The sequence below is a fragment of the Nematostella vectensis genome, chromosome 14 (genome assembly GCF_932526225.1).
Source record: "Nematostella vectensis chromosome 14, jaNemVect1.1, whole genome shotgun sequence".
NCBI lineage: Eukaryota > Metazoa > Cnidaria > Anthozoa > Actiniaria > Edwardsiidae > Nematostella > Nematostella vectensis.
Genome location: NC_064047.1, coordinates 10,952,048 through 10,977,680, shown reverse-complemented (window position 1 = coordinate 10,977,680; position 25,633 = coordinate 10,952,048). Strand labels below are relative to the sequence as shown.

At 46.9% G+C, this 25,633-nt stretch overlaps 1 protein-coding gene across 1 annotated transcript in view; it reads left to right on the top strand.

The window, feature by feature from the left end:
- LOC116612385 (guanine nucleotide exchange protein smcr8a) overlaps positions 1 to 25,071 on the top strand; it is a 33,323-nt gene extending 8,252 nt beyond the window's left edge. Inside the window, exons 9-32 of the mRNA XM_048721907.1 lie at positions 331 to 424; positions 519 to 578; positions 736 to 788; positions 1,409 to 1,461; positions 1,962 to 2,028; positions 2,604 to 2,661; positions 3,067 to 3,133; positions 3,331 to 3,409; positions 4,824 to 4,936; positions 5,796 to 6,000; positions 14,748 to 14,991; positions 15,505 to 15,535; positions 15,742 to 15,809; positions 15,901 to 16,012; positions 16,458 to 16,511; positions 16,591 to 16,714; positions 17,133 to 17,189; positions 17,391 to 17,435; positions 18,182 to 18,213; positions 19,058 to 19,144; positions 19,220 to 19,247; positions 19,933 to 19,992; positions 20,184 to 20,241; positions 24,308 to 25,071. Of these exons, the coding sequence (XP_048577864.1) occupies positions 331 to 424; positions 519 to 578; positions 736 to 788; positions 1,409 to 1,461; positions 1,962 to 2,028; positions 2,604 to 2,661; positions 3,067 to 3,133; positions 3,331 to 3,409; positions 4,824 to 4,936; positions 5,796 to 6,000; positions 14,748 to 14,991; positions 15,505 to 15,535; positions 15,742 to 15,809; positions 15,901 to 16,012; positions 16,458 to 16,511; positions 16,591 to 16,714; positions 17,133 to 17,189; positions 17,391 to 17,435; positions 18,182 to 18,213; positions 19,058 to 19,144; positions 19,220 to 19,247; positions 19,933 to 19,992; positions 20,184 to 20,241; positions 24,308 to 24,390 (1,932 nt within the window). The 3' untranslated portion in view covers positions 24,391 to 25,071. The remainder of the gene's footprint in view (positions 1 to 330; positions 425 to 518; positions 579 to 735; positions 789 to 1,408; positions 1,462 to 1,961; positions 2,029 to 2,603; positions 2,662 to 3,066; positions 3,134 to 3,330; positions 3,410 to 4,823; positions 4,937 to 5,795; positions 6,001 to 14,747; positions 14,992 to 15,504; positions 15,536 to 15,741; positions 15,810 to 15,900; positions 16,013 to 16,457; positions 16,512 to 16,590; positions 16,715 to 17,132; positions 17,190 to 17,390; positions 17,436 to 18,181; positions 18,214 to 19,057; positions 19,145 to 19,219; positions 19,248 to 19,932; positions 19,993 to 20,183; positions 20,242 to 24,307) is intronic.
- The last annotated feature ends 562 nt before the right edge of the window (positions 25,072 to 25,633 follow it).

Here is a 25,633-nt window from a genome sequence, read left to right as displayed (position 1 = left end):
AAAGCAAACACACATAAAATCAAAGTTGCTATAAGTTAGCCTCTAGCTTAGCCTTAGCTAGTCTCGAGTGTAGACCTTTTTTAGGAAAAAAGGTTTTTATCGATTTCGGGCTTCCGTTTCCTAATCAGCTCGCCAAAGAAAACCCAATTCATAAAAAATACTGTCTAAAATACACTCGAGCTATAAGTGATGTGCTGTAATTTTATGAGTAAAAGAAGGAAATCCTGTATCCACTATGTCGTTTAAATGGGGCATAGCCATAACGGAGTGCTAAGGAATCCCAGGGCTAGCTTCTGTGTCTTGTGATAATCTCGTCTTTTGTTTTATCAGAATGATCCTCGGATCCGTCACCAGTTTGAAGAGCTGGAGATGCTCGCTAAAAAACGTAACAGGAGCTCTACGGACGCAGCTAAACGTAGCCATAGTAAGGCCATGGCATTCTTGGTAACTCGTGAATTGTTGCTTTTTATTTTAACTCGTCTTTTCACCGGTAACAAATTCTACACATTCGGTCGTAGGGTACAAAGATGACTGCTCTATGTCACAAGACCAACAAGGAAATCACAAGTTAAGGAAAGGTTAGTGAGATGGAGTTTAGAGTCCAGTCATTCTGTAAAAAGTGAGGGTGGGTCAACTTCTCACTATGAGGAAGACACAAGGTACGTAGAAGCCCAGAATTATATATCGTAGGGTGCTTAGTCGAGTAGCTTTGAATATTATTCTCTGTTTTTAAAGCTTACTCTCTCTCACGACTGGACGTGCTGTTAAAGCAGCAAGTGGAACAAGATGTAAGTGCAGATTGACGTTTGCAGCGTTCATTTGAATAACTAAATAATAAATAAGCAAATAAAGGAACAAATGAATGAATAAAACTGATTAAACGTTAAAAACTTTAAAAAGTTTCATACCTTTCTCAAATCAGTCGTTGAAAATGTATGCTTCCTTGTATTACTATGATGACAAAGTGAAGGTAGACAGAAACCCCTAGCTCGTCTATCCTGATACATGGTTTCTTTGTAGGCTATGGAACTTTATGTAAATGAGCTACTCTACTCCGCTCAGTAGTGGACCACAGCTCAGTAGAAATCCGAACTTATCAATCGTAAAATTCAACCCACCCTTAGTGTGCGTAGCATGTGCAAAGGTCTGGGGAAGATGATGGATGGACCCCGTGCGCCTGGAGAGAAGGGTGGAGAATGCGCGCCTCGTCTTTGTCTCTCTCCTTTGAGTTTGCCACGCTTGCTAACCGGACATGTAACACCGATGTTTGCTATTAGGAAATTTATGGGATAAGTTTAGGTCTTCTATTTTATACTTTCTGGATTGGTGTGATGACAACACATGGAAAATCATGCCTAACTATAAATATGCAGCTGAAATAATTATAACAATTTTTCTTTTTCTTTAGAGAAAGTCCAGAGTTTTCTCGCCAGCCTATCTGCACAACTGCAGGCAACTGAGGTACCTTAAATACGTTTTTTTACTTCAGAATAATGTCCTTGGTTTATTTTCGTCTGTTCCAACCGTAATGTTGTGCCTTTTCCAATGCAAATTTATTTGATACCCATGGTCCACTGCGAGATACGACACACGTATGTGCAACCTTGTTCGAAATGCCGGGTATATATTCACTGACTACTTTAAGTGATATAAAGACGTCTCTTCCTGTAAAATGAAAGACTAAATTGTTTGTTTGATCAATACAGTCATTTATTCTTTATGATAAGTTGGCTCGGAAGTGTGTTTGTGCGTCAGCGTATTGGCCTCTCTCCTTTACTGAAACGGGTTTGGATAGTATCTTTCTTTTCCTCGGCCTTGAACTTGACTTGTTGAACTTTTGTGAGCTTTCTAGAAGCTTGTGTTCCTCATTTTAAAGATGGGACATTGCACTTATAAAGGGCTATATAAATGCTATTTATATAAATAATAATACACATGATAAACTGTTATTATTTACGTAGAAACATGCATGACCTCTGTGAATGGGGCGCAAAAGAAGGACTCAACAGGCTACGTAATATCCACAGGGTGAGTGAGTGCGCAAAAGAATGTCCGGTGCCATAGCAGGGGGTGGGGCACTGGGAGTACAATATTTTCAAAAATCATAAGGAAATGGCCAGTAGGGGCGTAGCTGTGCCCCAACGCCCCCAATATTTTCTTAATGTTCCTATTCACCCCCTACGTCCCCCCCTCCACACACACACACTCTTTCGAAGCCTGCTACAGCTCTGATGTCGATTTACCATACTTTGGTTGTTTTTAAACAAATTACTGTATATTGGCATAACAACATCTGATCTCCCCCTCTTAGGAACCTACCGATGTTCTCGTATGGCTAAAATCAAACAACATCGCTTATTCAAAAGCAGTACTATTACAAAGTATTTCAGTAACCTTTTTGTATAGAATCAGCCTTGTCCCCTGCTGAACGGCCTGTCGGTTAATGGTGTCACTTTTGGTTTGCCACGAAGCACGGCAAAACACTCGAGAGCAGCACAAAAAATTGTCAATGAGCTTGTATGGTGCGAGGTCGAGTTATTTATGGCTTATAAGGAAGTCTGTTAACAGTTTAACAGCCTTGTATCATAAACGTATGATTGCAGCATTTTGTCCAAGAAGCGATTGCTCTTGATGTAGAGAGAACAGAGGCACTATTAATCGGTAAGGAGTGATGGGTGTGAACCGCCACTTTGTCTGTGATTTTAAAGAAGGTGACACAGTGGAAGGGATTGACCCTATTGTAATAGACTTTGTGTGAGTTTATTCCTCAGATCCCCGCAATTCACTACCTCCTTCATCCCCAGACCCCCGTCACCCAATAATGTCCTCTCATCACCAGACCCCCATCACTCACTCATGACATTGACATTTTTCATCCCCATATCCTCACTATTTACTACTTACCTCTCTTATCCCCAGACCCCCGTCACTCATCACTGATGACCTATCTCATCCCCAGACCTCCGTCACTCACTAATAACCTCTCATCACCAGACACCGTCACTTATTAATGACCTCATTCATCTCCAGACCCCATCACTCATTAATGACCTTTCTCATCCCCAGATCCCCGCCACTCACTCCTGACTGTGGGTCATAGTGTTGTCACTAATTTTCTCCACAAAGTTGACCTGTGAGTAACTAAACAAAGATTTGTAATGTTAGGGTTTTAATTATACTAAGTAGAATACATGCAGATATTATACTCACGCTTTATGCATATTACAACAACGCAGATCGAAGTTACAAAAAGTTCCTATGAAAATTATTAATAAAGGAACGTTTCCAGTCGCAATAACTTTATTAATTATTTTGTTTTCTTTTTTTCAGGAAAAAATCCAGACAACACTTATGTACAAAGATGTGTGCAATTCAGCCTCAGATATCGGCACTGGCTCGCAGACCATCGGTAAGATATCGGCAATGGCCCGTGGACCATTGGTAAGATAACGACAATGGCTCTTAGCCATCGAAAACATATCGGCAACGGCTCGTATACCGTCGGTTATATATCAGTGTTGGCTTGTACATTATCACTAAGATGTCGGTAATGTTAAGTAAGCCATCGGTAAAAGATCGACACTGTCTCTCATACCATCGGCAAGATATCGGCATTGGCTCGAAGATTCAATGGTAAGATATCGGCACTGGCTCGCAGACCATCGGTAAGATATCGGCACTGGCTCGAAAACCATCGTTAAGATATCGGCAATGGCCTGAAGACCATCCGTAAGATATCGGCACTGGCTCGGAGATTCATTGGTAAGATACCGGTAATAGCTCGTGGACCATCGGTAAGATATCGGCACTGGCTCGCAAACCATCGGTAAGATATCGGCAATGGCCTGTAGACCATCGGTAAGATATCGGCACTGGCTTGGAGATTCATTGGTAAGATAATGGTACTGGCTCGTAGACCATCGGTATTATATTGGTTTTGGTTCAGAGACATCATTGTTGGTTGGTAGACCATCAACAATATATGGGAGCTGACTAATATTAGGGGCCATACCAAAATCAGTTTGTACACCATCAACTTATCTTCGCTTCCTCTCTTCTGCTGCTCTTTGAGACTGACCGCTATGCTGGTGGGCATGATAAGATATAAGTGTGGATGGGAGTAGTGTTGATAGTCCTGTGCAGTGATTGCCGTAGAAGTATGATTCAAGTAATTTTCTTTATATGTTAAGATATGAGTGTGGATGGGAGTAGTGTGGATGGTCCTGTGCAGTGATTGCCGTAGAAGTATGATTCAAGTAATTTTCTTTATATGTTAAGATATAAGTGTGGATGGGAGTAGTGTTGATGGTCCTGTGCAGTGATTGCCGTAGAAGTATGATTCAAGTAATTTTCCTTATAGGTTAAGATATAAGTGTGGATGGGAGTAGTGTGGATGGTCCTGTGCAGTGATTGCCGTAGAAGTATAATTCAAGTAATTTTCTTTATAGGTTAAGATATAAGTGTGGATGGGAGTAGTGTTGATGGTCCTGTGCAGTGATTGCCGTAGAAGTATGATTCAAGCAATTTTCTTTATATGTTAAGATATAAGTGATGACTTGAAGACCATCAATAAGATATTGATCCTGGCTATGCTAGTCTTCACTTCTTTTTTCGGCCTCTCTGCAAATGACTGACATGCCAGTCACATGATAAGATATCCTCGTTGACTTCTAGACCATTGATTATATATCGGTATTGGGCTATTGACCTTCCTGATTACTCATTAAAAACACCAATAACTGTTGCTCTGCTGCACATAGAAGGAAGATTTCGAGTCGTTGAAAGAAACGTCTCAGAATCCTACTTATACCTTCTCTCAACAGCTTGGGAGTTCTGGCAGCTGTTATAGCTTGGACTCGTTCAAATCGTGCTTGGAGGAGGACATCGCAAGTTCAGTACGATCCTGTGAGAGTGCCCTGTCACCTTTTATACCCTGGTCAGTTTGTATTACCATTTATGGTAATGGGATGATGGGTACCAGACCCCAAGGGGTGATGGGTACCAGACCGAAAAGGGTAAAATTTACCAGACCCTTTGGGATTATGGGTAGTGACCCCCAGGGGATGATGGGTACCAGACCCCAAGGGGTGATGGGTACCAGACCCCAGGGGATGATGGGTACCAGACCCCAAGGGGTGATGGGTACCAGACCCCAAGTGGTGATGGGTACCAGACCCCAGGGGATGATGGGTACCAGATCCCAAGAGGTGATTGGTACCAGACCCAAGATGGTAAAATTTACCAGACCCTTAGGGGTTATGGGTAGTGACGCCCTGGGGATGATGGGTACCAGACCCCAAGGGGTGATGGGTACTAGACCCCAAGGGGTGATGGGTACCAGACCCATGAGGGTAAAATTTACCAGACCCATAGGGATTATGGGTAGTGACCCCCAGGGTATGATGGGTACCAGAGTCCAAGGGGTGATGGGTACCAGACCCAAGGGGATAAAATTTACCAGCCCTTAGGGATTGTGTGTATAACCCTTAGGGGTGGTGGTAACCTTTTCCCCATGAGATTATTGGTGGTGACCCGAGAGATAATGGGAACCCGAACTTTAGGGATTATGGGCAGTGATCCAATGGGATGACCAGGCCGAAAAGAATGATTGGTCCTGAACCAAAATATTATGGGTTCCCTACCACAAAGGATCATGGGTCGTAGTGAACCCAAAAGGATGATGGGTACATGACCCCAAGGGATGATGGGTACATGACCCTAAGGGATGATGGGTACATGACCCTTAGGGATGGTGGGTACTTGTTCCTATGATTAACAACTTGTCCTTTCAACAGTCTCTCGTTCCACAAGGAGATGCACGGTGATGAGAATTGGGAGAGTGGGTACGAGCGCCAATCGTCCTCGTCACTATCTGGGTCACCGAGTAGTGACGCAACAGGCATGCGCAGTGATGCATCGACCGCTGACAGCGTTTCTTTCAGTGAATTTTGTGTGATCGATGATAGTGTTGTCATTCGCCGACAAAATAGCGACTTCGAGGTAGGTTCCTTTAGTTATTGGTCTTCAGACTCTACGAAGGTACTAATAAAAATATTGGAAGGGGGGTCTTTGGGGGTATTACATCCCTCCCTCTCAATAAAACATTAATATATAACATCAATATTCGACCTTTTCTCTGTACACAGAGGTTTCAGTGAGTGTCTTCCTCCCCCCCCTCCCCCCCACACAAAAAAAAATGGACAAAATGACCCCTTCCCTCTAATTTGTTTGACTTCCACTCTTTACGGAAAGCGTTAATCGCTTGCCTCACGCCATCACATCAATAAACATGGGGGGGACTGGGTAGTTTCAGTGAAACGGCCTGGGAGGCCCGGATCCCCCTCCGGGCCTCCCAGCCCCGTCTCTATATGTCAGGCAGATAATGTTTCGCGTACATAAACAATCGGCAAAAGCTAATGTAGGCCAAATCGATTTCACGTACATAAACAATCGGCAAAAGTTAATGTAGGCAAAATAGATTTCGCGTACACGAATAATCAATTAGGGCCGCAGGTGTTTCGCGTGCACGAATAATAATAATTAGGGCTGCAGGTGTTTCGCGTTCATCAATAATTAATCAGGTGTTGGGTTTGCAATTAGACATTCGTATGTCCTGTGGTATACCGAGCGTTCGAAGGATGAGGTACGGAAGGGATTACTGCGGGTGGCTGAAGGCCGGCCACGCAAACACGTGCGGCCGAAGGTGCATGGATACCTACTGCAAGGTGCACCTCCAAAGGCTCCGTATGGGCATCCCCCTCGCCGTGCCGTGCAGAATCTGCGGCGTAGGAACTCGGTCGGAGACGCGGTTGTGCCGCCCCTGCGGAGCGAATCGTGTAGGGCAGTGGATGCGTGGCGTCGGGAGGCGCGCTCGGGTGGCACGGGGCATACCCGAACTCCCAGTTAGAGACTGGGTGGCGCGGCACTCATCCCGCCGGTTGTGATACGGGCAGTTGGAGATTGGGTGGCACAGGGTATACCCAAACATGGACGCTTATATAGAGGAGATTCTCGATAGCATGCGTGACAAAGAGGCGCCCGCCGTTCTGGCAGGACTGGTCCAAAACATCCTGGACGAGGACATCCCCGACGATGTCAAACACAGGCTGCTTAAGCCGCTCGTACCGGAGAAGGTGTGGACGGAGGAGGTCTGGCGCAAGTTCGACCCTCTGCTGCCGGGACGGCGGCAGGAGGGCCCGGAGAGCTTAGACCCCGAGACGTACTACTCTCTCTTCGTCGGCGGCGCCCATCTTCGGTTCCCAAGCGTGGATGCCACTCTACGGGGCCGAGACATAAGCGCCAGTGTTTACCAGGAGATGCGAGATCTTGGTGGAACAGGTGTGATTGCTCTAAAGCCGGTTGTGCGGGGGCCTGATATTAATGACGACGGCTCGGTGTGGTGGGTCTCGCACGAGCGAGAGTCTCTGCGGGCGAACGCAGTGCTTCCGCTGGTGCTCGAGATGGTAGACCCCGACCGGCGTTACAGGCTCTTTACGGTCGTTGGTAAGGCCCCCGCAGAGCCATTGGCGCCAATCACAGGGGAGGAAGGGCGCTCGGAGCACAAGATCGGTGGGTAGTTAGTCAAAAGGGGGGGCCAAATCGCAGTCGGCGCCCTGGAAGGCATCGATGCGGGTATTTGGGAGAAGGGGCTAGAGTACCTCGTCTACGTGAGATACGAGCTTCGCCCTTTACCTGAGCAGAATGGTGAGCCTGGGCCAATGTTTGTGCGAGAGGGGGGGTGACGCCTTCGTTAATTGTGTTGTGAGCTATGTTGCCGACTTCTTGAGGAATCGCGGCACCTCGCGCTCCCTTGGTCTGACCAAGACACGAGGCAAGATCCTCGAGCGATTTGACAAGAAGCTGGCCACCACGGGGTGCACCAAAGAGGACCTCTTTGAGATGGAAAGGAAGCTCGGGATAAAGCTGGTAGCCGTGGACGCCCTTGGCAACGTCCTGTGGGACTCGGGGAAGTACGAGAGGGGGTGCACACAAATCCGCATCCCTTGCCACAATAACCACGCCTGGGCGGAGCTTCCGACTGAACCACCTGCGATCGCGAGCGTCCACGGCCTAGACTTCGAGGCTGAGAGGGAGCTTCGTTCGCTATGTCAGGGAGAGGCAGCGCCTCGCGCTACCAGTGCCGCCGCAAAAACGCACGAGAGGTGCTCATCCGCTTCATAAACAGGGCGATCCCCAGAAGCACGAGGGTCTGGCTGTGTGGGCGTGTTATAGTCACGCACGAAGGCAAACTGTACCGATCGGGACAAGACGGATGGGCTATCGACAGGGCGTTTACAGACGAGACTGGACATGATCCTCAATGGCTCCCTGATGATCACCCAGCCTACCAAGAGTACATCGAAGCTACGCACTCGATGGGCGGCGCAATAGGGTATCGCTTCAAGAAGTGGACCCAAAGAAAAAACATCAGGCCGACGCCTCTTAAATACAGGGACGTCTGGCGAGCGGCGCAGGTTGAGTCCAAAGTGTGGAATAGCAGGGAAAACTTAGGGGCGCGGCCTCATGCTCACATCGACATGCGTGCGGCGTACCTAGGATGCGAGGACAGTGTCTTCGGCGGCGCCTCGGACGCCATTGATCTGGTACGGAAATACGGCTTCCCTACGAACCTGTATCGTATCGCGGATGTTGCGGGACGGCCATTGAGCGAGGTTCTTCAACTGACCGGGGCCATTCAGTTGACCGAGTGGGGTTCTCTGAGGCCTGCCACCCCTACACTTCCGGGAGGGTAGGGCAGCACTTGGAACAAAACGAGGGCTGGATCACCACGCCAGAGCTCAAGGACCTGCTAGACTCGGGTGACCTCGCCATGGCCGCGGTGAGGGAGGTGTTGTATAGCGTCGGAAAAAAAGGACTCCATCAAGTTCCCCCACTCCGGCCCCGGCGGCGAAGACTCGCAGGGTCGAGATCTCGCTGTCCGTTTCGTAGGCAAGTGCGCTCGCCATGGCGACGAGTCCTCGATCGTAGTCCGCGACCGTGAGGAAGCCGCGTATCTGACAAACCTCCTTGCGGGCACCGACCACTTACTTAACTTCGAGCATGCCGACGGGGCTCATCTGATCCAATACAAAGACGGAGTCCGGCGCTCACAATGGTACCACATCAGGGCCTTCGTCTTGGCGTACACAAACATAGCGTTGCGACGCATGTTGAGGCGGATCCCTCGCGAAGACGTCCTCCGAGTGTGCACAGATGCCATATACGCAAAGGCGGTGCCCAGTGGTGTGAGGCTCGTGGAGCGAAATCCGAGGTATGGAGAGTGGCGCCACAAGAGGCCTGGGTACGAGTGGCGGCTTGAGGCGGCTTGGGGTCCGAAGAGGTCGGGGTGCTTGGCTAGGGAGCCAAGCACTGCGCCGAGTCTGCCGTGCGATCTGGTGGCCGCAACCTCTGCGAGGATGTATCTAGCCGGCCAGGGAGGATCGGGGAAGACCGAGGGGGCGGTGAGCATGTTCCGTGGCCGTAACGCTGTGGTGCTCACCCCCGAGAACTACCTCGCCCACGACCATCGCAACAACCCGCGCCTCGCGGTGAAGGCTCAAACCTACCACCACTACCTCTGCATACCAACGGAGAAGCCGATAGAGGAGTGGAGACCTTCCGAGCTGGGGCACAAACTCGACCGTCTTGCAGAAGTAATCATCATTGACGAGTGCTGTAAGGTGCAGACTAAAGTGCTACGCGCCATCCTAGGGTATCTCGCCACGCGGCCGTGTCAGGTAGTGTGTTGTGGCGACTATGGGCAGGTCCCGCCCTGGGGAGATAAAGAGGGGCCTCACGATATGCTCAAGGAGTGGGCACAAGGGAACATCCGCTGGTTCGAGTCCGACTACCGTTGCCTGTGTGAAGACTGCGGAAAGCCGTACAGTACATACGTCTTGAAGACGTCGTAGCGGCTGGTGTCCTGGAGCGTTTCTCCTGCAAACGTGATTTTCAGACGGCTCACGAGATTTCGGCCGACGTTGTTCACGACGGTATTATTCGCATGGCCTGAGAGGGAGAGTTCGAGACCGTGCGTGCGGCCGAGCGTGACGCCTTCCGATAGCTTTGGGACCGCCACATATAGCGTCTCCTCTGGGGAGGCCGTCGACGGGTTGAGAGTGACCCGGTGAACAGTTCTCTCGGCTTTCAACCCCAGAGGGATTATGGGTGTTCGCTGGGGGTCGAGTTTATCGCTGACTGACATCGTATACGCGTATGCACATAAAGTACGAAGTCGCGTGGCTATGGTGCGGACTGTTAGACATGTCTAACATAGCATAGCACGAGTTATGCGCGCGCATCATGGGTGATGTTGACGTTGACATTGACGATACCTTGCCGGGCGCGTCCGCCGATCGCGGGGCGGGGGACGACAAGACGACACCCCTCATCCCGTTTGACCCCGACGATGGGGAGTCGATCCCAATGACGAGCACGTCATCGCGTATGCATGCTGCGCATAGCATGGCTACTCGAAGCGCAACGCAAACCGCCGGAACGGCAAGCGCTGAAACCTCGTTCAGCAGAGTGTGCAGCGACAAGACTCGGTCTCCAGTTCCTCAGGGAGGAATACCCAAACCTTAACGAGAATCTGCTACGGTTCCAGTCAGACCGGAGGGGGAAGACGCTAATACGGGTTCGCAACCTCGACAAAGGGGGTTGGTCTAAACCAAGACCAAGCTGTTCAACGAGGACGGGGGCGTCCGACAGGACGTTGCAAATCTGAGAGTCTTCAAGCTGGCGATGGGGTCCGTTGCAGAGATAGACGCGGTCATCCGGGAGAACACAGAACGAGTCCAAGAGCTGCGAGGGGTGGTAGCCACAGACAGGGAGACCATCGACGACCCTAACACGTCAGAGAGTAGCCGCCAAGAGGCCCGTGAGCGCAACGAGGAGAGGCTGTCCGAAATTGACGAACTAGAACGCGAAAACCGAGAGCTCGAGAACCAAAAGCCGCTAAGAGAGCGAATCAAAGCCATTTTCAAAAAGTACGGCTTTACCGTCACCGCTACCGGGTTGGCCGTAGCGACGACGATCGCGGCCATTGTGACGTCGCTCGGCAGGTCGCTCTCCTCCGTGGCCAGAGGGGTCGGTAACGGGCTTAAGGCCATCGGTAAAAAGCTGGGCGAACTTCTCCCCGGGCTAGTAGGCAGCATCGCGAACTTCGTGTTTAAGGCTGCAGGGGAAGCGGTGAAATTTCTTGGCGAAAATGCGTGGCTGCTCATTCTAGCCGTAGCCGCGTTCTTGGTTCGTCGAATGTAAAGCAGTCATCGGAACAAGTAATACGCCGCGGCCACCACGAGCACCGACAACCCTACCTTGAGGGCGGTGTGGTCACTTTTCTCGCCCGACAGGGTAGGGGCCGCGCCCTCCGCGTGCACTTTCGCAGGGGTGCTTTGCCGCCGGGGCGGCGCGTGGTCAGTCGCGTGTTGCACCCTAGGATGCCCACCAGCCATGTTATGAGCACCGACTGGCTTTGTCTCGGTGTTGATCGCGTTTGCGCCAAGCTTCATGGAGTCCGTGGCTTTCTGCAGCTTATTGTTGTAGCCCACGACGCTTTGCGTGTTTATCACCAGATCGCTCGGCATCATCTACACACCTGCTGCAACCGCAAGACTCAGTCTCACCTTGGCCTCCTGCACGGCTAACTGGTACCTTTGCACGCTTTGAGCGATGTCGTTTTCTATGATCGCGTCTTCGAGCAGCTCCGTGAACTCCGCCTGCGCCTCCATGGCCGGCCCACCGGCCCCTGCGATGGAGGAACGGACGTTTACCTGCGCGCCAAGCACTGTGTAGACGAACGCCTCGACCGAGCGGTCGAGTCTCCCTAGCCCTGCTTTTGTCAGCCCCTCGCCTTTGGGAAGCGCAAACCAGCTATATTGCACACCCCCGTGGTCGTCGTTGCGTATGTAACCCACCTGCTTCCCACTATTGTACGTCCCACCTTCGTCGCTAAACAGATTGAGGTGGCTCGGGTACTCGTCCGCCGCCGTGTCGTAGCCGCGGATCACGTGCACGTTGCGATACCCCTCCCCCGGGTAGAACACAAACACATCGCCTAGCCCATGGTTCCGCCCGCCTTTCCATCGGAAGTCCGGCTTACGCGGCAAACCGAACTCTATGCATAGACGCTGGAAAGCGGCCTTCTTGTAGGGGTTACCTTTTTTGCGCGAACGGGCTGTCGCCAGGCAGGGGGACGCCTAGCTCGTAGAGTATCCTCCGGGTGGTGAAGTAGACGTGAAACCTTAGAAATCCCCTGATGACAGAAGGGAGCGTGGCGAAAGTGGGGTCAGTTAGGGACACCCCACATCCGGCGGTTGCGCACCAGACCGCAAAGTTGAGTTGCTGTGGCCAATACCCATAGGATGGCTCCGATAGCCACCGGCGAGACTCCTTGGCGGACTTGTGCGTGACTACTGTCTCTTTGAATATGTCTCGGACCCTAGTCGTGAATGATTTGTCCTCAGCCACGTGTATTTCCAGATGCGTGAGTAGTGGGGTGATGTCTGAGGCCGTGCTCTCCACGGGGGTCGCGGGCACGGCGTAGAGCAGCTTTTGCGCGAGGGTCAGAGACCTAGGAAAACCTAGGGAAACCGGTTTTTTGGCTTGTTCGGCTATAGCGTGTTTGATATGTTCGGCTATAGACGCTCCCGCCGCAACTGCCGCCTTCTTCGTCTCCTCCTCCTTCCTTCGGGGGACCTCGTTCAGCATCTGCCAGCCTTCCCAATCCATGCTCAGCCCTATTAGACACGAGGTGGGCTATGTTCAACACAATGGTGGTCCTACACGCTGTGTTCACCGGAGGTGAACTGACGCTCTTCTTCGGGCAGCCGATAAGGCGCCCGCGCTTTGTGGCGCTCCGGAAGTGCTCGCTGTTTAACAGCTGGTATAATCTCGAGCGGGAGCAGCAGATAACGACTATAGACTCTCTCCCGACCATCGCTACTCTGCCAGCCGGGCACCACACGGCCGAGTCCATCGTGGAGACGATCAACCGCGCTAAGAGCCAGATTCTGACCGCGAAGCTGGATCCCCTCACCGGGAAGATCGTGCTCGTGCCCACAGGCATTGTGTTCCTGAACGCCGAGCTTTGCGCACTATTTGGCCTAGAGGCTAAAGACGATCAGATGGGTAAGCGGGACCTCGCACTGCCCTTGGGGGCCCCCCACTTAAGGTGACTTTGCCGAAATTAGAGGCCTTCTACATCTTCTGCGACATCGTAGACCGCTCGCAGTGCCTCGCCTTAGACGAGCCTTCAAACGTTCTCGCTTGCTTAGAAACCCCTGGGAGGCCGCACGAGAAAGTCGTCTATGGGCCCGACATCCCCATTTGTGTCGCTGCGTCTTCCTCTGAGTTTGTCTCGAGTATCCGAATATGGATCGGGGATGACCGCGGTAGACGGGTGGACTTTAAGGACAAGCCTGTTCGCCTCGTTTTAGAGCTAACCTAGGCCCGACATAACAGGCATGGCGAACAGCGACGTTAGCAGCGGTGGCATGTCCATATATCCCCCGCTCCCCAGTGCCCACCCCCCGCAAACGCCTACCGCTCCGGCAAGCACCGGCGGCGACGCGCAAAGTTTCCGACTCCAGGTAATACGTGACACTCAGGCGGTTCTAGACAATGAGATAACGCATTATCGACAGGTGCGGAAGAAGTATAAGCGCGCCTTCGCCGTTACCCATGCTGTGTCTGTGGCATCCGGCATCGCTGCAGGGGCGCTTTCCAGCGCCGGGCTGGGAGTCTCTTTGAGTGGGATAGGGGTTCTGATCGGCGCTCCGCTGGCAGGGGTCGCTGGGCTGGTCGGTGTCGTGGGCGCGGGCGCGGGGGTGGTCTCTAGGGGCCTTACGAGCAAGGTGGCTAAACACGAAGACACGATGGTTCTAGTCGAGAGTAAGAAAAACTCGATCAGCGAGCTGGTCTCTAAGGCTCTGCAAGACGGGCGTATCTCAGACGAAGAGTTTCGGCTAATACTTCAGGAACAAGAGAGATACAACGCGCTCAAGGCCGCTATCAGAGCTCGACACGGCCTCGCACCGCATGATAAAAAAAGCGGGAAAGGGCCCTCCCTGGTGGCACGCGAAAGGATGAAAAAGAGACTGCGAAAAATTCGCGAGGAGTTCGGGAGCGAGGTGTTCGAGTAGAACTCAGGTTTAAACGCCACGCCGGCGGCTTTGAACTCACGGCCGAAAAACGGTTATTCCACGCTCCGTAGGTTGGCGGCCCTCCTCGTTTTCGCGGCCCCACCGCCATTTGCCCCAAAAAGTCGTGTACGCGCAGGTCCTTGGGCTTGCACGCGCCCGGCCTACGCCCTAATTATTCATGAACGCGAAACACCTGCAGCCCTAATTATTATTCGTGCACGCGAAACACCTGCGGCCCTAATTGATTATTCGTGTACGCGAAATCTATTTTGCCTACATTAACTTTTGCCGATTGTTTATGTACGTGAAATCGATTTGGCCTACATTAGCTTTTGCCGATTGTTTATGTACGCGAAACATTATCTGCCTGACATATAGAGACGGGGCTGGGAGGCCCGGAGGGGGGATCCGGGCCTCCCAGGCCGTTTCACTGAAACTACCCAGTCCCCCCCAAACACATTTCTTTACAAAGATTTAGTAAGTGTTGGCAAGTTTATGAAGTGTGGGCTAGATGCCCTAACCAGATAAAATTAAATTTAGTTCATTTTTTTCAATGTGAAAGACGTTAACTTCACTGAACCCACATTCTGGGCTCTATCTCAGATTAATCGCCAAAACCAACCTCTAAACCAGTTGTCTAGAAAGAGTTACAGTCTGGAAAATCTACCATCCATGCAGCGACCGCGCGACGTCGACTTCCGCCAGAGACTGGACCCTAGTTTAGCCCCAAACCCATCACGTATTCACACAGAAGAGACGCATAATCTTGTAGGGTCCGGACAAGAGAAGTCCCTCAGTGAAAGTGCGGTCTCTTTTAGGTCCGTTAACCCGGTTATCAAGCAGGGAGGTGAGACAATGGTACTCCTGGGCGGTTACTTATCTTTATTAAGAAAAAGTTGTACTCACTGGAGACTAGAACCGAATTTCCAGTGGTGCGCTCGTGAGCTATATTAGAATCCTAGATGTTGACAAAAGAGCATGTTTATCGCCACTTTTTTAAAAGTTGTTTAGGGCGCTACAATTCTGTGTTAAAGACATTCTGATGCAATTAGTTCTATCCGAACCCCTAGAATAACAAAGGTCCTATGACTGATAGTTATTGCGTACTATTTAAAGTGGTTTTCAAAAACCCGTGAAATACTATTTAGTTTATTTAGTACTAGTAAACTGAAATGTTTTTTTTATCTCTTTTGTTCTAGCTTGGCTATTACACTATTACATTTACATTTTGTTGCACAGGATTTTGAAAAACACTTTTGCACATTAAATGTTTAAATTTGTTTTCTGTTGCCCGTATCTCTACGATATAGCTAATCTAATAGTTTAACGTGTTTTTTTTCTTCCTAAACGATTTCTTCAGATTCAATGCATCGAAAGCCTAATGCGACAAGGTACTGTAAGTTTGTGATGAGCTCGTGACTTCAACGTGCATTTAGAAGCCATTCTTCAATATGTGATTCTAGAAAGAATTCAGTGCTTGTATTAAAAAAATAAAAATAAATTAGAAAAACGCCCACTCATGCTTGGGGAAACAGGGGAAGGTTCTTGTCTTGGTTTACACATTAAGGAAGGTAACTAATTTAATGCTCTTGTCTAGCAAACTCGAGAAGACTCCATTAAGGTGTTACGTGGAGGAAGTCTGTCAACCGGCCAGCAACGCATCTGGTAAAAACCGTGCCTTGTAGCTTGTACCTTTGTAGGAGTCCAAGTTTCTGCAACTCTACTTTGCCTCTAATACTTTCTGCCTCGGTTCCAGTCCTGAGCCGAGTGTTGGACTTCAAGAACCACTTCATTTTTGGAATCCACCTCGCGTTCGCCCTGATGAGTGGAAGGCCTGTGGTGATCATGGCCGATTCATCAAATGAACGGTAAAATCTAAAATACGGGATATTATTACTGCAAAGCAGCTAGCCTTAAATCCCAAACCTTTGTATTTCAATAATCGTTTGTTTGATTATGAATTAGTAGCTTTACCTTCACTGTTTCCAGTGTTATCTATTTATATTTCATGCCTATATCATGGCATGGTATGTTAAGTAGTATTAGGAGGACCTGTTGTTAGGTATATGCACAATATGGTGTTTTTCTGTCTTCGGACAATTCATATATATAAATAGAGCTATATAAATTATCAGAATAACTCGCGGTCAGATATATCATTAGCACTGAAAATAAACTTTCCACGAACTCACAAGTCAGAAGTAAAATTTACGGAGCTGCCAAATGATGTCCAATGCCACGACTTGATGCTTGCGAACTTGCTTCTCAAGGTACCAATAAATAAGCTCAATAAACGCACTTTTTGTAATGCAGGGAGGTGCGTTTGCTGGTTTCTGCTCTTTGGATGTTTGTGCCTCAGAAGACGAGGTAGGATTCAAGGTTGGAAATCGATATAACACAGTTGTTTAGCGTATGAATCTGTTAACCTTGTATGTATTGTTCATAGTGCAAATGGCTGGGTTGTGTTTCCATGGCGGCGCAAGCCCCTTCACGTGACAGACCTCGCGTCACTCAAGCTCGCAGGGCTGTGTAAGAGTCGTCATGGCAACATGCTGCCAAAGTCCGTAAAGGTAAAGATAAGGTGGGACAGAGAGTTAGTTTCGAAATTTGTGAGGAATCTTTCAGAAATCGATACAAATGAGATGTGCACTCCAATTAGCGAACTAAATCCTGTTATAGAAGAACAAGCACGCCGCAGTTTTACGCGCCCACACCAGACCTAGTCACTCAAAGATCCCATTTTCATTGGTTAATTCAAGCAAGTACAGATATTATTTTAATCAAATATCGTTAATATGGTATTACACTTCAATCGTTGGTGATTTTATTGAAGCTTTCTTGACGATTAACCGTTGTATTTTAAACGAAACAAAGGAATGGTTGATCGGTAATCTTTAAATCAAGAACCGCGCTTTACTTCACATTGATTCTGCAATGCAACCTGATTTGAACAGATCTTTGAGATATTGCCTTGTTTGCTTGTTGCAGAGATATGTATCTGTCTTAGACTTTGAGACGAGCTGCTTGTTGACTCCTCCTTACAAGGTACGCGATTCATTGCTGGGCTCCCTGTTGTAGACTGCAAGCTTTTCGTGGTCTTCACCCTAAATGACCACAGGAATCCCAAATAGAAGGCCAAGTAAGGTCAGACTAGGGTCATTATTCAAAACCACAGGAATTCCAAATAGAAGGCCAAGTAAGGTTATGCTAGGGATATTATTCAAATGCCTTCTCTTTTTATCGCAGGGGATATTCCTCAGTACAATATTCAATTCTCGGAACGCTTGGCCGGTAAGCAGTTTTGTTTTGTGTCTCACCAATATGTTAGCACATGTTTTGGGGTCTTGCAAAACCCTGAGACTTATGAATTCTGGTGTTACTTTACTTTGAGTAGAACAACGCATTGACTGAGAGACTTTTATTTTATTTTTTTAATTTATCATTAAATGTAGAGTATTCAAACCGCTTTTAGAGTCAAAGAAGGCCGTCACGCCATCATTTTACACTTAAAGGGTAACGAGTCACACTAAGTATGAATGTCCATGGGTTATATAAAGCTGGTAACTGAGAGCCTTTCAATCAAAGATCGTTAACCAGGTATCAGCCTGTATAATGCAATACAAATGAACCTTTATATTTTCAATCAATCAATCAACCAACCGACCAACCGATCGATCGATCGATCAATAAATCATTCAGTCGTATTTTGTTAAATTTTGTTGGGTAGGCAATAGAAAAAACAAAACAAACAAGTACTTCGACATACATGGGACTGAATGAATGTATACATTACCGAATTCTAAACAATGGCGGTTGGGTTTGGATTGGACATTTGTTTTGATAGGAGAAACAACATGTAATGAATAACAAATGGATGGCTGATCGACATTTCATATGAGAAGCTATGCCCTTATTCGCCCAGACGTATTCTATCCCCTGCTCAGTTTCCTTTTTGATAATAAAAAAAAATAAAATAGATTAAAAGATGTGAAGGATCTAAACGGATGATTTTCTGAATTGCCTTTTTTCGTTTTCAGACGAACACATCCCTTGTGGCTTTTATTCACAGGTAGGGTAGTGACTTGCTGTTGGTGACTTTTAATGTTGTAGATGATGATGGCGGTGGTGGTGGTGGTGGTGATGATGGCGGTGGCGGTGGCGGTGGTGATGATGGCGGTGGTGGCGGTGGCGGTGATGGTGATGGTGATGGTGATGGTGATGGTGATGGTGATGGTGATGGTGATGGTGATGGTGATGGTGATGGTGATGGTGATGGCGGTGGTGATGGTGATGGTGATGGTGTTGTAGATGATGATGGCGGTGGTGATGGTGATAGTAATGGTGGTGGTGATAGTGATGGTGATGGTGGTGGTGATGATTATGATAATGATGATGATTCTGGTGGTGGTGATGAATGGCGATGATGGTGGTGGTGATAGTGATGGTGGTGATGATGGCGGTGGTGATGGTGATAGTGATGGTGGCGGTGATGCTGATGGTGATGCTGTTGTAGATGATGATGGCGGTGGTGATGGTCATGGTGATGATGATGGCGGTGGTGATGGTGATGGTGGTGGTGTTGTAGATGATGATGGCGGTGGTGATGGTGATAGTGATGGTGGTGGTGATAGTGATGGTGATGGTGATGGTGGTGGTGATGATTATAATAATGATGATAATTCTGGTGGTGGTGATGAATGGCGATGATGGTAATGATGATGATGGTGGTGGTGATGATGATGATGGCGGTGGTGGTGATGATGGTGATTTTGGAAATGATAATGGTGGTGATGGTAATGATGATACTACTGATGATGGTGGAGATTATCACGCCATCTTAAATCAGAGTTCTAGAATCTATTATGATATTAGCTCTAATATAAACTCACCAAGTACCTTGCTTTTATTTAAAGCGTATTTCTTGAGTTTGCATCCAAAGCGTACGTCTACTATTATGCTCATTGCCTAAACGGGCCGAACAAGTGCACGTGCAATTATGGGTGAGTTACCTCAGAAACGATGCGACGCATTTACTTGGTGGACCAGATACTAACATAAGACACTTTTTTTTATAGGGATCGTTCGCAGGTGAAGCAACCGAGTGTAAGTCTTAAATGAATTCGGGTAGTTTATTACCCTCCTTGCAGTAGACTTGCGCTAAGAGATCACGTGACCTTTATGGGTGGCAAATTCAAAACAAAATTATCAAAGAAAAAAATCAGAAATGAAAAATGTAACTGAACTTTGAATAAAAACAATCTGGCTTTTTTCGTAAGCGCTGAATAAGTTGCTCTTTGTTGCTGTTATTTTGCCGCTATAACCTGAGCGCGCGCTAGTTTGCCACCCAAACAGTCACGTGATCTATTAGCGCCAGTCCCCTATTTTGTCGAGACCATAGCATAGAAAGCGCCTCACGCAGCCTCCAAGCGACTAATATCTGACAAAGAATACAATTTAGATCGGATTTGCTTGTTAATGTTAAGACGAAAGCCGGATAACCCGTAGAATACCTCTCGGAGCAAAAGCGAGAACCAAAAAACTCGAGCATAAGCGAGAACCAAAAAAATCAATTCGCGTCGAAGCCAGCAATTGAACCCGTAACCCATTGGTGAGAGGCAAATACTGCACAGGGCTACAATCTGCCCAGGCTACGCTGTATACAGTTGTAATTGTCTACTGGATAAAAGGAGTTTGGGGATTAATTCATCACCTTTTACTCTACCTAATAAGCTGTTACCATTACTTGTTAGTTGAGCTCATAAAGTATTTTGTATTTCGCTCATTCTAGGACGAGGTTGAAGTTCTAAATAGACTTGAGATTCACTTTTCAGACGCTAAGATCATTCAGGTAACAAGATGGTACTGTGCGTTTTCAGCCCATCTTCCTTAAACCCCCTTCCCTCTAACTGCCTCTGATTTATCTGTTGTACCCATCCGCCTTTTTCCTTTTGGTACACTAAAGAATGTCTGTAATATTCCCCAATTTAATGCTGTATTTGTTAAAACTGATTGTTACTTCTTTTGTTGTATTATTTGTAGTATTTTTGTGAAGTTTTGAAGGACCAACAGATCGACTTCTTCCACTCAAGTGAACAAGGTATGGTTCAAACTCAGTATGTTATACCTCCTAACGACGAAGGCCATAGCTTTCATAATGGGCTAAAGGCAGTGCGATATGTGTTAACTGGTGTTACGTATATTTTACCTCCCAACGACGAAGGCCATAGCTGTCATAATGGGCTAAAGGCAGTGGGATATGTGTTAACTGGTGTTACGTATATTATCCTTCTAACGACGAAGGCCATAGCTGTCATAATGCACATAAGGCAGTGGGATATTTTTTTAACTGGTGTTACGTATATTATACCTTCTGACGACGAAGGCCATAGCTGTCATAATGCGCATAAGGCAGTGCGATATGTGTTAACTGGTGTTACGTATATTATACCTTTTAACGACGAAGGCCATAGCTGTCATAATGCGCATAAGGCAGTGTGATATGTGTTAACTGGTGTAACGTATATTATACCTTCTAACGACGAAGGCCATAGCTGTCATAATGGGCTAAAGTGAGTGGGATATGTGTTAACTGGTGTTACGTATATTATACCTTCTAACGACAAAGGCCATAGCTGTCATAATGGGCTAAAGGCAGTGGGATATGTGTTAACTGGTGTTACGTATATTATACCTCCTAACGACTAAGGCCATAGCTGTCATAATGGGCTAAAGGCAGTGGGATATGTGTTAACTGGTGTTACGTATATTATACCTCCCAACGACGAAGGCCATAGCTGTCATAATGGGCTAAAGGCAGTGGGATATGTGTTAACTGGTGTTACGTATATTATACCTTCTAACGACAAAGGCCATAGCTGTCATAATGGGCTAAAGGCAGTGGGATATGTGTTAACTGGTGTTACGTATATTATACCTCCTAACGACTAAGGCCATAGCTGTCATAATGGGCTAAAGGCAGTGGGATATGTGTTAACTGGTGTTACGTATATTATACCTCCCAACGACGAAGGCCATAGCTGTCATAATGGGCTAAAGGCAGTGGGATATGTGTTAACTGGTGTTACGTATATTATACCTCCTAACGACGAAGGCCATAGCTGTCATAATGGGCTAAAGGCAGTGGGATATGTGTTAACTGGTGTTACGTATATTATACCTCCTAACGACGAAGGCCATAGCTGTCATAATGGGCTAAAGGCAGTGGCATATGTGTTAACTGGTGCTACGTATATTATACCTCCTAACGACGAAGGCCATAGCTGTCATAATGGGCTAAAGGCAGTGGCATATGTGTTAACTGGTGCTACGTATATTATACCTCCTAACGACGAAGGGCATAGCTGTTTTAAAGGGCTAAAGGCAGTGCGATATGTGTTAACTGGTGTTACGTATATTTTACCTCCCAACGACGAAGGCCATAGCTGTCATAATGGGCTAAAGGCAGTGGGATATGTGTTAACTGGTGTTACGTATATTATACCTCCTAACGACGAAGGCCATAGCTGTCATAATGGGCTAAAGGCAGTGGCATATGTGTTAACTGGTGCTACGTATATTATACCTCCTAACGACGAAGGGCATAGCTGTTTTAAAGGGCTAAAGGGAGTGGGATATATGTTAACTGTTGTTACGTATATTATACCTCCTAACGACGAAGGCCATAGCTGTCATAATGGGCTAAAGGCAGTGGCATATGTGTTAACTGGTGCTATGTATATTATACCTCCTAACGACGAAGGGCATAGCTGTTTTAAAGGGCTAAAGGGAGTGGGATATGTGTTAACTGGTGTTACGTATATTATACTTCCTAACGACGAAGGCCATAGCTGTCATAATGGGCTAAAGGCAGTGGGATATGTGTTAACTGGTGCTACGTATATTATACCTCCTAACGACGAAGGGCATAGCTGTTTTAAAGGGCTAAAGGGAGTGGGATATATGTTAACTGTTGTTACGTATATTATACCTCCTAACGACGAAGGCCATAGCTGTCATAATGGGCTAAAGGCAGTGGCATATGTGTTAACTGGTGCTACGTATATTATACCTCCTAACGACGAAGGCCATAGCTGTCATAATGGGCTAAAGGCAGTGGGATATGTGTTAACTGGTGCTACGTATATTATACCTCCTAACGACGAAGGGCATAGCTGTTTTAAAGGGCTAAAGGGAGTGGGATATATGTTAACTGTTGTTACGTATATTATACCTCCCAACGACGAAGGCCATAGCTGTCATAATGGGCTAAAGGCAGTGGGATATGTGTTAACTGGTGTTACGTATATTATACCTCCTAACGACGAAGGCCATAGCTGTCATAATGGGCTAAAGGCAGTGGGATATGTGTTAACTGGTGTTACGTATATTATACCTCCTAACGACGAAGGCCATAGCTGTCATAATGGGCTAAAGGCAGTGGCATATGTGTTAACTGGTGCTACGTATATTATACCTCCTAACGACGAAGGGCATAGCTGTTTTAAAGGGCTAAAGGGAGTGGGATATATGTTAACTGTTGTTACGTATATTATACCTCCTAACGACGAAGGCCATAGCTGTCATAATGGGCTAAAGGCAGTGGCATATGTGTTAACTGGTGCTATGTATATTATACCTCCTAACGACGAAGGGCATAGCTGTTTTAAAGGGCTAAAGGGAGTGGGATATGTGTTAACTGGTGTTACGTATATTGTACTTCCTAACGACGAAGGCCATAGCTGTCATAATGGGCTAAAGGCAGTGGGATATGTGTTAACTGGTGTTACGTATATTATACCTTCTAACGACAAAGGCCATAGCTGTCATAATGGGCTAAAGGCAGTGGGATGTGTGTTAACTGGTGTTACGTATATTATACCTTCTAACGACGAAGGCCATAGCTGTCATAATGGGCTAAAGGCAGTGGGATGTGTGTTAACTGGTGTTACGTATATTTAGCTTTGCGCCTTTCTCGAATCTTTCCTTGTATATCCTACTATAATTGCTGCACCAATTATTCAAAGGAGCCTAACTTTATTCTTAACAAAAAATTGAATAATCATCTAGCTTGGGTGTGTGGATGTTGGGAATGTGCTAACCACTTACCGTTTTCGCATCCTGTCCGGTAACTCCTGCTTGGCAGCAACACTTCATTTTCTTTAGTAATTAAATATATAATACTTAAATACTGGAAGTGCATTTGCTGTCACGTAAGACTTTGGAATATATATATGCTATATTTCGATCACTATAATATTTTTGCTATAGTTTTTTTTGCCATTGCTCCTTGAACACTAGATTTCATCCATTATTAAAAAAAAACACTCCTACCGTCATTTATCAGGCCCGGCGGTTTTTCGGGGGAGGCGTTTATTTTAGTCATTTTTTTTTAATGGAAAGTTCTTTTTCAATTACAAAGAGAAAGTCTTTCCATAACCAAACGAAAACAAGCTTTCAATTATATGATTTTGTCGCGTGTATACTCGTCAGTTTCGTTACTTCTTTTCTAATGAAAAAGCTCGTTTTATTTGCCCTCCCTCGTCATCGGAGGATATTAAAGCCGCATTGTCGCCAGTTTACTTCTGGTTGATTAAATAACATTATCCGATGATTTTTAACGGAAAACGCGAAAAATGTTTCAAAATATTGAAAGCAGTGTGTCTATTGGAAGTTTCTTCGAGGATGTGACTGATAATTTAGAGCGGATGGCCTGTTAAATATCTCGGATTCTAATAGATTCTTTTGTCTTTTAACGGTTGAGGTTTCTGCAGACTTCCGGAAGTAAACTGGTGACAATGCGGCTTTAAGTGTAATACGTTTAGGAGAGGCGCTTATTCCGGGAGGTCTCTTTTTTTGTGGGGGGAGGGGGCTGGGGTTGGTGGTTGGGGTGGGGGGGGGGGGGGGGTGGTGGGAGACGAACGCTTATTCGATCAACCACGGTAGTCGGGATCTTGAACCAGATTAGGAAGGAAAGAGTCTCAGCGAAGGGTTACCTGTTTTGTAGTTTTCTTGCGCAGACTTCTGACGTCTGTCACCATAGTTAGTAATTATGCTGTCACGCAATAAAGCTCAAGTGCCTTGCGTGACAGAGGTCAGTACGACTGCGCGGGAGACTACCTTTTATGGTGATGTTGTTCCTTTTTCTTATATTTCGTTTTTCCTAGGTCATCGCCCGCCAAGCATCTCTGCGGATCTGTGCCAGTGTAAACAGTTCCGAAATGTTGCATCCCTAGACACTGTACAATAGTTTAGACAAAACGTTTAGACAACATGGCCTTCCCAAACAAAAGAGAATTGGGCGATTGCCCCATCGAAAGAACGTCACTGAAACGTTTGGTAGAACATTTATATTGATTACCTACAATTATGCATATTATTACCTGGCTGTAAATTTGACACACATAAACAATTTACACAAAGCTACAGCAACACATTTTGCCTTTTTTAATCATATGGGTAAAGCGTACCCGTTTAATCGAGAAAATACGTTAAAATCAAATTGATTTTTATAAGATTATGTTTTTATATTATGGATCTTCAATAGGGGACTTGCTCTCAGAGATCACGAGACATTTTGGGTGGCAAATTCAGGCGAAAATAAACACAGAAATGACTACGCCCGTCACGCCAGATAGCGACGAAATTCATGAATAAAAATAAATCCTTTCTATCATTAAGTAAGTTACTTTATGATACTGATATTTTGCCGCTAAAATCCTGAGAGCGCCCTTGTGTGTCACCCCAAAAAGTCACTTGAACAACTCCTGTAATCCAAAGGGGCTTTAGCAATACAAGACACACCCTTCAAGAGGGGGGGGGGGGGGGTGAGGGGGATAAAAAATTGTGGGTACAACACTTCTACGGAAATCAATTCCTGCTTTCACGGCAGGATCTACATTAGAAAGTGATTAAAAGAGTCCTAGTGAGACACTTTTGTTATTGTGTTTCACATGCCGTAACGCCTATGACCAGGATTATATGTTAATGAGCAGTAGGTGCGTGGCTGTGCCCATTATGGCCCGTTTTTTAATATAAGAAGACGACGTGCGGTCAAACTAGCCATCTAGTAAAGGGTCAAACAATTATTTTAGACAGGGAAATTGGAATTGGGCAAACAGTAAAAATCATTTAAATCTAAAATTGGAGCAAGAAGAACGTGATTTTTGAATAGCGGCCAGGAAGGTGGGTAATTTTAGAATGAATGTTGCAAAGGAACTGCAACTCCATTTCGATTATGCAGAAAGTGGTCCGTGTTGTGACGAGCCCTTGCACATGGTGAGCAGGAATCTTTAAAACTGATGCCTGGTGGCATAGTTCCACCGGCACACCACTCACATAGCACGGCGCGATAGGGAAGACAGCCCTGTGTTTGATAAGGAATGCGACTCAGGTTTGATTCTAGACGTTTCTAGGTACATGTACATGTGCTTGTCGATGTAATGTTGCCCAAAAGACCTAGTTACCATGAATAGGTGCTATAGATAAAGAAG